The sequence below is a fragment of the Manacus candei genome, unplaced genomic scaffold (genome assembly GCF_025592945.1).
Source record: "Manacus candei isolate 608988 ecotype Guabito, Panama unplaced genomic scaffold, ASM2559294v1 h1tg000060l, whole genome shotgun sequence".
Taxonomy (NCBI): Eukaryota; Metazoa; Chordata; class Aves; order Passeriformes; family Pipridae; genus Manacus; species Manacus candei.
Window position 1 is genome coordinate 7,278,615 of NW_026138108.1, and position 14,551 is coordinate 7,293,165.

At 35.7% G+C, this 14,551-nt stretch overlaps 1 protein-coding gene across 7 annotated transcripts in view; it reads left to right on the forward strand.

Annotated features, from left to right (window-relative positions):
- PLEKHA7 (pleckstrin homology domain containing A7) overlaps nucleotides 1-14,551 on the forward strand; it is a 156,779-nt gene that overhangs the window by 123,452 nt on the left and 18,776 nt on the right. For all 7 annotated transcript variants that reach the window (XM_051803946.1, XM_051803947.1, XM_051803951.1 and 4 more), the window contains 7 exons: nucleotides 61-577; nucleotides 2,684-2,770; nucleotides 5,055-5,108; nucleotides 10,725-10,793; nucleotides 10,960-11,040; nucleotides 11,898-12,047; nucleotides 13,843-13,944. In XM_051803946.1, the coding sequence (XP_051659906.1) occupies nucleotides 61-577; nucleotides 2,684-2,770; nucleotides 5,055-5,108; nucleotides 10,725-10,793; nucleotides 10,960-11,040; nucleotides 11,898-12,047; nucleotides 13,843-13,944 (1,060 nt within the window). The remainder of the gene's footprint in view (nucleotides 1-60; nucleotides 578-2,683; nucleotides 2,771-5,054; nucleotides 5,109-10,724; nucleotides 10,794-10,959; nucleotides 11,041-11,897; nucleotides 12,048-13,842; nucleotides 13,945-14,551) is intronic.

The following is a 14,551-nucleotide window of genomic DNA, read 5'->3' on the forward strand; positions in this document are numbered from 1 at the left end:
AGTCACTCCCGCTCATCAATGTATGCTAAAATTTACACTTTTCTTCCCTTCTCTTTGCAGCCTCACTTCTGATCAGACTCTTCCACGTCAGGGTCCCAATCCTCCTTTTCCTGAAAACTATCACACTTTGCCAAAGAATACCAGGCAGCCTTCAGGGAGCTCACCACCACCAAACCGCAATCTGCCGAGTGACTACAAATATGCACAGGATCGTGTTAGCCACTTGAAGATGTCCCAGGAGGAAAGGAAAGCAAATAAGGATGGAACTGTTTGGCAGCTGTATGAGTGGCAGCAGAGGCAGCAATTTAAACACGGCAGCCCCACTGCCCCGCTTTATGTAAGTTCTTCAGACTTTATTGATCGTGGTAAGTCAAAAAGTTCATTAGATGTTCCACGATCAATATCTGTTCCACCCTCTCCATCTGATATTCCTCCACCTGGACCTCCAAAAAACTTTCTCCCAAGGAGACCACATACTCCTGCAGAAAGGCTTACAGTTAAACCATCTGATGAGAGACAGACTGTAGACGTTCCTTTTGCTGGATCACCCAGGAAGATACGAAATCATACTGCAAAGGTTTGTATGCATATAACTGATTTCAGACTATTCTTCCTGTGGCGTCACACATGGATAATTTATTTAGTTATGTTTCATTGCATCCTTCCTTGTGTATGAAAGATCATGTAAGTTGTAAAAGTTAATACAATGAATAATTTTCTCATCAAGCTCTTATCATTCTGATCATTTCACATTTATTAATTTTTGTCGGTTAGGAAAGGGAAATTGGTGGCACATCACATTGGTTTGGAATATTTTTATTCAAAAACTCAAAGGCATATGTTTGGATATATAGAATACACAAATGGTAGTATTTTAATATATAGAGTAGGTAGGCAAGAATATAAAACTCAGCAGGATGAACTCTTCCCTGATTATTTATTTATGCTTATAGCTTTAAGTGTTTGCCATGCCTGCTTTCTCTATGTGTTTAGCTATTGTAGTTACTCTTGCAGCTGATTCAGTTTTTAGTTATGGAAAAAAACACAGTTATTTTTTGTGCATTTGATAGTTTAGGTCCGTTGCAGAGTCTTTGTCAGTGGGCTAACCAAAATCAAATAGTGCTGGTCTGAAACTTCAACCTTCTCCATGATTTCAGTGTGGGTTTTTTTGTTGGGACTGTTGTACCCTCTTATCCAGAGGTGACAGAAGTTTCCCTATTCGGTACTCCACATGGCTCTCCTTGCCTAAGGAATTTGGGGAAATTCATGATTGAATCAATGAAGGATTGACTTGTCTTGGTAGCTCTTACACTGGAATAATTGGTGGTGAAAGCCTCTGTATTCACCTAATTCTCTGGCCTCAACCGTGGACTCTGGTGGGGAAAGTATTTGCAAAGAAAGAGACTTTTAAATTCAGATACCCGGTGTGGATTCAGGACCGTGACTTCAGGCTGCAGCTTTGTGCACAGTTTAGGTTTTTTTCCAAGTGTATGTGTGGTGTAGCTGTTGGGCGTCTTTCAGCATTTATAGGTTTATAATATTCTGTCAGAGGATTAAATAGTCTAGTGATGTGCAGCACTGGAAATTAATATTTTTTTAACACCTGATTATATTCTACCACACATTGGTTTCTCCATGTGTAAGTGGAAGGAGCATTACATCCCTTACGAAGGCATGTACAACAGTCTTTTCCCTTCCTGTGCAATGTAGCTGCAGAAATTTTACTCATAAAATAAAGCTCTTTTTATGTCATCCTGGCTTTACCATTATAGGGAAACACGGTTTTCCTCGTAATTAAAACTTCTCTGTGGAACTTCTGTGAAAGTTTCTAGAGAAAAAGGCTTATGTTTTCATGTGTAAGCACACAGCATCCTTTTACATTTAAATCTGTACTTCTGCAGAAATCTATGACACTCCACACTCCCTGTAATGGCTTATTAAATTCCATCCAGTTACACTTAAAAAAGAAAAGGGGGGGGAAGGCAAAACAAAACAGCATTCAGTGAAGTTCAGAGACAGGAATAAAAGTAAATCATGAGACATTTAGTCTGTCTTGAAAAAAGCCATAAATTTTGACTTTAAGAGAAAGATGAAAGGATGGGTATGCAGTAGGTTTTCATTTTATAAGCAGAGAGGGGCAGATCAAATATGATTATTAAAAAAACCCTTGGTATTAATGGAAGCCATTGCCACAAGGTGTCAGTCATGTCAGTAGCTTAGTGTTCCCTGGCTAAAAGAGAACATTCACAGTTGTTACGGTGTGGAGTACAAGCCTACTGTTGGAGGGCATAAGCCAACCAGCCTTTTTCTGGGAAACACTGGGGGGGGGAACTTTATGAATAATTTTTTTTATTTGCTGGAAGCCACTTTGCATGTTCTGCTGAAGCACCTCGTACTGCCAGAATCTGCTGATCTGCCCCAGGGTGCTAAATTTGCATTTGTTCATTCATAAGTTTTACTTCTGTATGAAAGATCATGTAAGTTGTTGATTATATAAGTTGATGATTAAGTTTTACCTAATCATCCACCGTTCAGGCTGGCCCATGAATGCTACCCTGATCTAAGCACCCTGGGAATTCAAATAGAAAATCTGTGGCAGAGGTGCGTTCTGAGTTTTCCCTCGAGTGCAACATACCTGTCACTTGACACAATCCTTAAGAGTTCTGGCTGTGGCTTCTTGCAGAGCTCCACTCACCTGGACCGGCGCTCCATGCCTGCCGTGGGCTACATGACACACACCGTGAGCGCGCCCAGTTTGCACGGCAAGTCGGTAAGTGGAGAGCGCAGCTACTCTTCCTCTCGTGTCCTCAGAGCGTTGCAGTTAAGTTGTAAAATCCTACTCGGTACTCTTTAATCTTAACTTTATTGGTTAAAGCGTAAATAACTCGAATGAGAACTTAATCTTAACCACCTCCCAGTAAAGCCTGTAGGAATTTTGCTGTTATTTGCAGCATGAACAGGGGTGAGATGTCTTGTTATTACAGGATTCAACTTTTATTATGTTTATTTGACCAAATGCAGAGTTAATTGAATAATTGCTTAATCATGTCAAGTAACTGCTTTCTGGGCACTGAGGTGAAAAATGTAATTATAGTTACTCTCCCTGAAGACTGCTAATTTCCTCTTTACAATGTGTCTAAATACCTGCAGCCCGAAGAGCTAACATTGCTTCTCATTCGATTAAGGAGGCATCAGGCTAAGTTGGCTAGTATAAGAAATTACACAATCGCACAATTACTGCAGCACTTGCCAACTAATTCCACCTATCAGGTCAGCTGCTGCGTGGCTCATCTGTGCAGTATGACATTTTGTGACTCTGCAAATGCTTCATTAGTGGCATGCTTGAGTCTGTGCTTTCTTGCCCATTCTTTGGTATTCTACAGTTCCCAGGTTGTTTGTGGTTTTTCTTTGCTTACTGTTTTTGCTGTAAAAGGTGAGCATTTTAAGTTATATGGCAGCAGTGCATATGTTTCAAAGTGTTCTTTCCTTCTTACACTATTTCTGAAAATGCTGCATCTTCAGAAATGTGGGTTAAAATACTAAGTAAGTTCATTCTAAAGCAAAACCATTTCTTTGTGCTGCTTTCATGATGAGATTGCCTCCCTGTGCCACGTGCTGCATCACCTGCAAATTGAAATGCATCAGCCAGTTTGTACATTCATATGAGCTTGTAACTGTGTTGGTTCTGCAGGTGATCATTGGTTCATAAAAGCTCAGGGGCGTCTTGGATCATCAACAGTGCTCTTGATTGCACTGGTGTTATGAAACTTGTAAATATGAGATCAACCAGAAATGTACTTACAGAGCTCTCTGGTTCCTATTAGAGCCTCAGAAATGGAGCCATCTGGGAGTAAAGTGTGGTGATTTCTTCAAATTGGTGAAGGCTTTGGCCCAAAGCTAAAGGAATTTTTTTGCATTTGAAGAAGTTTCATTTCCCGACTTACCTCACCTACAGAACAATTGCACTAAGATGGGCTATAATAACAGGGATTTCTCAAAAAATGGGCAGACTTTCTAGTCAAGTCCTCAGCCAGCCTTACAAGCTGATTGGACAGGAATTTTAAGTGAACACCTCTAAAGAAATGCAAGTGTGATCTATTGATTTTATGGCATAAAGGTTTTTTTTTCTTTTTTAACTACACATTCTTGTTGGCTCAAAACTTGAGAAAAAATATAGTTGTGTTTTTCTTTTATTCTGAAGCTAAATATACCCAGGATATAAAGTCCTGTCAAAATAGCAGTTAAAATTCTAGAAGTTTGGGACATTTTGTCTGACTACAAAGCACATTTGCAACAGTTAAAATTTTATTTTTTTCTGTATTGCAAATACCTGTTTTGAAAAGAGGAGAAATAACTTTGTTATGACTTTTCTTGAAGTGACTGTAATGAAGATGATGCTAGACCAATATAACTATAAAATTAAGCTGATAGCAATTACAGCTGAGCCAAGGAAAAATAAGGATCGAGTTGAATGCTATTACTTAAAAGACAAAATAGATTCTCTAACCGTGAGATATTTTTCAGTATTTTAGTCACAAAACTTATTTCATACTTTCCATGAATAAAGGAATTAATATTTTAAAATGTGTATGAATTGTGATCAAAAGTATTCTAATGATTAGTTTTATGATGGCTTCTAGTTACATCTGACATTGTTAGGTACAAGTCTTCTCTTCTTCCCCCAAAGAGGCAGGGAGGACACCACCATAACTTTTTCAGTGAAGGAATAGTCAGTAGAAATTGATCTTGAAAGTATAGCTTTTGAAAATGTATTGTTTGAGGTAGTTCTGTGTCTCATTAGAGGTGGAAAGCAAAAATCTGTGTTTGGAGGATGGGTATAAGGCAGTAATATTCTTGCGAAATATTTTGCCCATTTTTCAGCTGTAAATAGCAATATGCTGGTGGAGCAAATGTGCTTTTTTATGTACTTCCTACTCTGTTATTTTGTTCCCTCTTTCATCTATTTTCTTATATATAATCAATCCAAGTATTCTGAAATTGTTTCAAAAATTCAAATACATTGCATTTTTTTTTCCCTATGCACTTATCTGAAGGCTGATGACACTTATATCCAGTTGAAAAAGGATCTGGAGTATTTGGATCTAAAGGTAAGATTTTACAGCAGTATATTTCCTTTTTTTTTTTTTTTAACCCAGTTGTCTTTTGTGTATCGTCTTTGTACCTGCAGATTTTCAAGTCACCTACTAGTCAGAGACAGAAACTGTGTTTTTTGCCTCACTGTCGCGCTTAGAACATTGAGTGTCATTTTGGTAATGATTGTACAATTAAAGTGAAAACTCAGAAAATGTAGTTGCTTTAGTTTGTAGGAGGAACTTGTGTTACTGGGACTACAGATGAATGATATGTGGGTTAGGAAAATCAGATAAAAAATCAGGTTAAAAATGTTTCTATGCTGTAGCATTAGAACCAATTTGAAGTCAACACCTCTAAGTTAAATTATGTGTTCTTTTAATATTTTTCTCTTTAAATATTCTTGAACTGGCTTTTTCCTTGTTTTTGTAATATGCCATATTTATAATGCCTTGTGCTCTTGTGAAAATGTGGTGATTAATTAGCACCTGTCATTGTTTTTGTGTTATTACAACTAAGAGATTTCAAATGCACCCATTCATCCGTCCATCCATAATCTGACCAAGTAATGTTATGAGATATTCTTTTAAAGAAAAAATTAAATAATGTATTGAGCATCATATCATCTGTCTAAACAAAATTACTTCTCTATCTGGTGCACTTCATGGTTAGTAATTTGAAAGCAAATCTAGACTTCTTAATATCAGGTTTTGAAGGGGAAAAAAGCCCACCAAAATGGTATAATCATTTCGCTTAGCAAAGCAGTCTGCCACTTTCGAAGGTGTGTAAGATGTCTCACCATATATAAATCGTAGGGTGTTCCTGAAAATCAAGGTGGAGGGAAATTTGGCACTTTGTTCTCCATATTGTTTGCATGTACATAGTTGATACCATGGGGTATTGCATATATGCAGCTAATGAGCTGACTGCACCTATGAGGATGTGTATTTCTATTTTATCTGATGTTTTAATTGTTGAATATATAACCAAATATATAAACAAAAAATGTTAGTAATACATTTTATACATATATATAATATCATATATATAGAGAGAGATTTAATATTTATCATATAGATGGTATATATAGTCTAAATTATCAAATATGTAAACTGTTGGAATCATTAATATACAAATTTAAAATTGGTTAGACACATTTAATTTTAGGCCTTGTCCTTGGTTTGTTCATGGTTTTACCATGCATCCCAAACCGTTAGCTGAATTTTATGACAAATTACAATCTAAAAAGTTCTACAAGTTGAGAAATTATTAATAAACACAGTGTTTTGTCCATTATAAAACACGGCAGTTTTCGCGGTTAAGGTGACCACAGTTCAAACCTCTGAAAATTTGATATGCTTAGCAGAATTATTAGGAGGCGTTTTTAACTTTCTAGCAGATTCTGTCCAGATTCATTTGTTGCAACCTGGGATATGAAGAACTGTTTGGTCTCCCAGGAGCTCCCACTGTGCCTGTGTAGCACCTAATGAAATCAGCCAGAAAGAGAAATGGACGGCGGCACCTGATCCTTCAGCGAAAAGAAACTTAATGCTAGTGTTGGTTCCCTTTTGAAAATTTTTGACAGTCAAAATGTCAAGTGTGTTTCCATAGGAATGATGTAATTTTTCAAAATGGGCATTTCTTAATGACCTCCTTTCAGTAGAGGTCCGGAAATGTAAAAATTCCTGTCAGGTTGCTGAGAGATTGAAGACCATGTGACACTTAAGAAGGTGTCTTTGTGTTGGTTGCCACTAGATGCAGAGATGCTTTTTTTTGCAGTAAGAGGAAAAAAGAAGAGTGTGCTGTATGAAACTAAGCAAATTATATATTTTTCTAGTAAACTGTGACAAATTCACAGTTAATCCATTTAAGACAATGAAGGCTTAGATAGAAAGCCTGTTAGTTCAAGCCTCTCTTTTGACTTCACCACACCCATGCTAATTAAACAGTTTCAAATAGGACTGAAGATTTTGGAACTGGAGTTGAACTTTTTTCTTTTCACTAAATCTCTTATTTCTGAAGATTTCTCTTCTTAGGGGTTTTGAAATACGACTTTTCAACATGTAAATTGTGATTAAGCAATTAACTGCATAATGCTTGCCATAGTACTAAAACTGATTATAGTAACTGGTTACACAGCATTTAGTGATTTGTTGAGGCTCACATGTTTTTGAGCCTATTTTTTTACTATTTAACAGTCTTAAAATACTATATAAGAAATAATTTTTGTGTTAAGATTATATTTTCAACATTATAGTGTATTGTCACATCATAAGTATAAATGAAATAAAAATGCTCTAAGATGGATATTAATCCATGTCAGTAGTTTTCTCTTACATATCAGTTAGTTCTGACATGAAAAAAAGAATAAGTCTAAAGACTGTTTGCTCACACCGTGAGGAAAAATTATTGATAATTTTGAAGATGCAAAACACCATGCATTGTGGAGGTTTCTTTTAACAATATTGTCCTTAGATTAGGAGCCTTTTTTCTCCCCAAATTGTTGCCAAGACTCTGTATTCTTCTTTAACCCATGAAATAGAGGCATGTGGAACATGGAAGAAATGGTATATTTATATGCTATGGGATAATTATGCCTCTTCTGCACAGATTTGCTCAGCTGTGTTTCTACAGTTGGATTTTTTCAGTCTTTAAAGTGGATAGACCCTGTATTAGAAAAGCAGAAAGGAAGAGCAAAGAAAAGAAAAAAATCAATTTCCCCCCAAAGCTTCTAAGATGACTTTACAAATAAGGTGAAACACAAATGGTGAAGTGAGCATCCCCTTTTTGTGGCTATGAAATGAAGTTCAGGCAGGCTACAGGAGGGATGGATGGGCAGCCTCATGTCAGAATACTTTACAAACATTCCCTAGCAAGTTATACAAAATATGGATGAGCAAATCTAGGAAAATTTGTGTCACTAAGTATAAATTGTGCAACCAGTTGAAGCAAATCTGGAGCCCTCTCAGGGGTCCTGCTTCATTCTTCTGCAGTCAGGCTGTAATATCTGAAGCTGTTTAGTTTCTTCTGCAGTTGAAAGATGTTTCTTCTGCAAGCTTTTGTCACTTAGATAATGAAGAATACAGTGCACAACAGGTATATGTTATGGGAGGAGGGATAAAAGTGATTGAAATAACATTTTTCTCTGAGGTTTTAACTAGGTTGCTCAAATAATCAGTGTAGAGAGTTCTCAGTGCAAGTGTCACTGAATATTACATGACAGAAAATACCATGGCGTGTTGAAACTGCAACTGGGTGAGACTGAGCAAATCCTGGTTTGTTTTTTTTTTTTTTTTTTTTAATGTGTGTTTTGAAGAAGTAGAAAAGCCTTGTTGTATGAAGAATCTATCAAAAATATGAGACAATAGGGGTAGATTCCAGGTGTAGCTTCCATCATGGCAGATGGTGCAGACCATAAACCTTGAGGATTGGTGTAACACAAGAGCTTGTGATTACTGCTGCTCGTGGAGTTTTGAGTTGTAAAGTTTGGGGGTTTAAATCTTGACATCTGTAACAAGCTATTACTAAACTTTTGTTTGAAACAGATAGAAAATAATGGACCTCTGATCAACATGATATACAAAGTGCTAAAGAACTCAGCACAAGGGTTACTATCCAGTATACATGTAAGACTGCCTGCATCTGAAATGTGCTCATCCCATTGCTTTTTAAAGTAGCAGTCAGTGTTCTGGCTTTTATAGGTGTCTTATGGTAAACAGTAGCGCTTTCTGTGAGATTATTTTTTTCTTTCCTTTTTTTTTTTTCCTTTTTTCCCCTCATTTGGAGTCTGTATGCGAAATTATGGCTGACTTCAGTGTTTGGTTTAATTTTGAAAACGATTGTGTCAAGTAGTGACTCCTCTGTGAAATTTTGGAAACGTGAAAGCATGCTAAATCTTCATTATGTTCTCATGTTCACTGCTTGATAATTAACAAATTCCTTACAATTTTGATTATGTAAGTTAAAGTATCCTCAAAATCTGCAGACTTGTTTTTATGTTAATTCCATTGCTTTGAAAAAGGCTTTTGCATTCTCTTAGCTTGCAGGTGATGAAATATGCAAAATTATTACTTTGATTGCTAGTATTTTATATTTGTATTTAATTACATTACTATTATATATGTGATTTAGCATTTAAATAATTCCATTAATACTTTTGAAAGAAAAAAACCCACATCATTGTTGAAAAAGAAAATATCAAAAAATTGAAAGTTTGGAGAGGCAATAAGTGCTTTTGGTTTTGGTGGTGGGGAAGTAACATTTCACCACATAAAGGTATGAGAAGTCTTTAAATGGAGCCTGCCATTGGAGGAGAGAAGACACTAAACATAAATGATGACCAGACCCTTCTGTTTTAAATCTGCTTTGTTATTTGAAAACACTTATGTGGGGATGGCTAATTTCATGTAACATGTTACATTACATGTTAAAGCTGAGATTATATCAAAGATTTATCTACAGTAAGAGTAAAATAGAAGTACTTTTAAAAAGCTAACATGGTCCTGTAGGTGACTTTTAGGTTAATAAGTAAACTATGTAGCTTCAAGTCTGGAAATTGCCAGTCAGTCAGTAAAAAAGCAAACTACCTCTTCTACCCCACCAGAAAAGCCAACAGCTTTTGCTCTTACATTAAAACCTCTTCTCTTACATTATTGAAGACAATATTCAGGTGAATTTTTCTTCATAAACTCTTGATGGTATATGAATAGGAATATGCTGTATAGGAGTACTACTAGCTACCAGGTGTTTCTTTGGTAAGATAGTATTTGCTTTAATGAATCTTTAAAAATATTGTAATCTAATAATATTAAATCATTAGATTTTCAGACTTTTAAAAATGTATGATTAATGAACTGTATTACATTGCTGTTTTCTTAACCTCATTTATTCACAAAAAAAAAATTATTCACATGGAGGCAGTGGAAATAGTAAACATTTCTACAGAGATAGACATGCCTTCACTTTAAGGTTGCTGTGAAGGTTGGAAGTATAATATAATATCGTTTCTGTACTGATTTAAAAACTGTGTTATGTGAGGAGATAATCTTCTCAACCAGAAATGGAATATGAAACCAGTGATTTATGAAATGAGAGATTTGGTACATTATAAACATGTCAAAATAGATTAATTGCATTTAATGCCACTATAGCATTTTTATAGCATTCTGTCTTTAATAAAATTTACCCTGTGCTGAGGAAGATACTATCCTTTGTAGAATGAAATACTTGCCAAAAGTTGTATTTTTAGTCATTAATGAATGCTGCTATTCTTGCAACCATCCATATAAAGGAACCATTCAAGTTCTTTGGCTTCAAGAAAGCTATTATAGCTGAAATGTTAAAACTACTGTATTTTGCAGGAAGAGGACCTTTGTAACCATAGATAGGTGGGATTATGCTTCTTTGTACAGAGTTCTAAACTACTGTAAGAGTTAAATAGGCTAATATAACTAGTAATTCTTTCTGTTAACACTCTTCAAAAACTAAGGCCAAATTTGCAAATATTTGTACCCCAAATTTTATTAATTTTTGTTAATAACCATGAATATTTAACAAAACTTTTCACTGCTGAAGCATAACTAGGTTTTAGTTTGGAACAAATTCCTTATATTTTTAAAACCTGTTCCTCTTAGGTGACAGGACGTGACACATTAAAAGAAAGAAGTACAAAACCTGTCAAGATTGCAGAAAGTGATATTGATGTAAGTATCAAACACCACTTCAGCACCTCTTGCACTGATTTGGTTGTTTCTCTTGTGCAGTTACATGTTCATTATTATACTTTTGGGGGTAAGATATTACAAATGGATACTTTTCTGCTTAATTTTTAAAATCTAATGTTATATATGTATATTATTTCATTTCCAGGTGAAGCTAAGCATTTTCTGTGAGCAGGACAGAATTCTGCAGGATTTGGAGGACAAAATAAGAGCCCTTAAGGAGAATAAAGTAAGTAGATTGAAAAGGGATTAGTAAAATAAAGCAACAGCTTTTATCTAATCATAAAATATGAAATTCCAAACAAAAATTGAATTACTGGATGCTTCTTGCACTGTAGTAATTTTCTTTGGACATGTGTATAAACTTCTGTGAGAAAAAGATGGGGGGTGTGGGGGTGGGGGGTGTGGTGTTTATGTTAGGACTGATTACCAATTGCTAGAAAACATGTTTTTGAAAGTGAATGTTTTAAATCCATCTACTTCCCTGCTACCTATGAGCTGTAGCTGTCAGTAAATTAAGGTGGTTCAGAAAACAATCTATTCTAAAATGAAAGTGCTGTTCAGGTGGATTCTTCACTAGAGCTACTTTGCAAAAATGATTCCACATTATTTCCTCCTGACTGAATGAATTGGACCTGCTTCATGTTTTAGACAATATTTTAATCTCTCACATGGCTAATTCAAGTATAACAGTGAATGAGAATCTGTCCTTAAACAAACAACTCATGCTGGGCTGTGGTAGAGCTGTCACAGTTCTATACTGATTAAGAGAATTTTTCTGAAACTGTAAATTACAGTTTCGTACAGAGTGTAAATAGAAAAATTCCCATCTCAGTGCATTGTGTTTTCCACAGTTTGGGCTACTTAATGGAAAGAATAAATGGAAAGTATCAGATAATTTTTGTTACAGTAGGTAACTAAGGCTCTTGCACTTTTTTGTTACTGTTGGCCTCCTAATCTCCAAAACAGGAGGCCAGTCCTCAGCTCTACTGGGAAACTTGTGGCATGGAAAACACATTTCATATTACTACAGGTGGGTGCATAAAATTCCATGTAAATGTTGTAGACTTACTGTTTCTTTGCTAGGATCAGCTGGAGTCTGTTTTGGAGGTTTTACACAGGCAGATGGATCAGTACAAAGACCAACCACAACATGCAGAAAAAATATCTTACCAGCAGAGACTTTTGCAAGAGGATCTTATACGTATTCGGGCTGAAATATCCAAAGTTTCAACGGTATGTGTTTCTGGTTGCTTCAAGAAAACCATAACTAAAATACCAGGTAGAGTAAAACTGTATTGTTCATTGGATAGGGGAGTTAAGTCCTGTTCTGAACAGTTTTGGTTAGGATACAGAATACTAAATCAGGTAAAAATAGTTAAACAATCTCTTCAGCTTTACTTTTCAATATTCCCTGCCCCTGCAAAAAAAGATTACTCAGAAAACTTTTTATATCTTTTTATTCTATGTGTGGGCTTAAATTGCAAATCTTTCAGCTAGTCCCTTAAAAATATAAAGGTGATTCCATGATATCTTTCTAGGGCAAAAGGAACTGGGAAAGTCTGTTGATATTTCAGTCAAAATTTACTACTGATATTGTAATTCAATAAAATTAAAATGTAATTTAATGTTGCATTTTATTAATAAAATTATTTCTAAGAATTGGCCATGAAAGAGAGTATATTAAAACTGGGTGAAGTGTATCCACTCTATTATTCCTACCTTTTAATGAATATGGGACCAGCTCTTTGTAACATTGTTGGTAGAGTTGCATGAATACCTTTCCTATAGAAAGATCTGATCATTAAAACATCAGGATTATATAAATATATAGATACAGTGGTTTGTGCCTATTGAAAACATATGACTTTCACAGTCAGCACTTAAAATGTAAATGTGGACATAAATAACAAGTCATTGTAATAAAGGCTGTACTGGTCAGTCCAAGGCACCTTCTAGTCCAGAGTTCTGGCTTCAGCAGTGGGCATAAGCAGATGCTTAAGGAAGAGTAAGGGTAGGAGAGGTGGGCAGTATTTCCTATCATAACCAATCCAGCTTCTAACTGTTTTCTGCTTGGAGAATTCCCAGGACTGTTTTTCTGTTATTTTTTTTGTCTATTTAGTAATCCTCAGTAGATCGTTTCCAAAAACCTATAAAGTTCCCTTTTAAATTCTGTAAATCTTCTGCATGCAAAACATCATTTGGCGAGGTATTGCACAGATCTTTTCTCCACTGCATGGACAACCCCTTTTCTTTTATTTGTTTTGACCCTGACTTGTACATGTTTAATGTGATAGACCCTTGTATGAGAGAAGGTGGGGAACAGTCAGTCATCTGCTCTCTCCATGGCACTCATGGCTTCATAGACCTCCATGATTTCTTGCCCTCAACTCCCATGTGTTCTCTTTTCTAAAATTCAGAGAAAAGCCTATTTCATCATCCTGTACATAAAAATGCACCAGACACTTGATTTTTCTCAGTTCTGGGTCAGAAGGCTGACTGTGATGCTATGGATGCTGGAAGTAATCCAAGTACAGTAAAGGTGATTGGATAACCTTATTCTCCAGATGTCTGCTGGTTTATTCACTTTATAACATATTCTGTAGAACTGTTGAAGGATAACCTGCTCTGTGTTTCAAGACATGACTTCTGGTATAGGTCACTGGATTTTAATTATAAACTTGTTTTCAACAGAGGAGTAAATTAAAAGGAAATGGAACTGCAATAGGCTCAATTCCCTCACAGAGTATACTTCAGATTCTATTACATGCCAATTTTATACTTAAGAAATGGGTTTGTGTAAGGAAGTTGGCCAGAGTTTTTTAACTAGGGATTCTTGACTTGATCTTGCAAGCTGTAAAGCATTTTGAAATGTATAATCAACTCTAAGCAACGATGGAGACTACAAAATGGATTTTTTACTTCTTTTTGTAGTAGAACAACACTAACTTCAAAACACTTTGGTGCTCCACTAGAGAATGATTTTGTAGTTTATCATAACATTGTATTAGAGTATTCCCTCTGTTAATAGGAAATGGAAAATGCCTGGAATGAGTATCTGAAATTAGAAAAGGATGTGAGCCAACTGAAAAAAGCCTTACAGGAACAGATGAACAGTTCATTGCTATCTCAGGTGGGTCCATTTCCAGACATTGTAAACACTTATAAGATGATTTTGTCTGAACTTGAAGCTATCATCTCATAACAGAAATTCTCTGCAATTTTTGCAGTGCATTCAGCTGTCATGTAGTTTAGTTGGTGGAATTCAGACACTGCAGCAGCCTGGCTGTGCAGGGTAGGGCGTCTGGCAGCACATGCAGTAGTGTCTCATAAGTTGTCTATGCAAATTTGTCATTATTTTATTACGTTTTTATTACATGCTGACATCTTGACGTTGATAATGTATTTAATTTATAAGACTATGCAGGACTTCTTAGTCTTCCATTTATTTGATCTGACATTGTTGGCTTCTTTATCCATTTTTAAGATCATCAGTCACTGGATTGTTACCGTCATTACTTGTTCTTTGTCATGTTCTTCTATTTGTGGAAGATTTATCTCTGCAGATTGTTTTGTGAAGTGGAATAAGTGTTTTAACAGCCATCAGTAATTGAAAGGCATCTCAGTTTTAAATCAATTATTCAGTTTCGAATCTTAAAAAGAAGCTTTGTTTGAAGCTAAGTTATTCTCTTTGCTGAACTGGATGTGGCATACCAGATTATTTCTACATACCTGCTTAC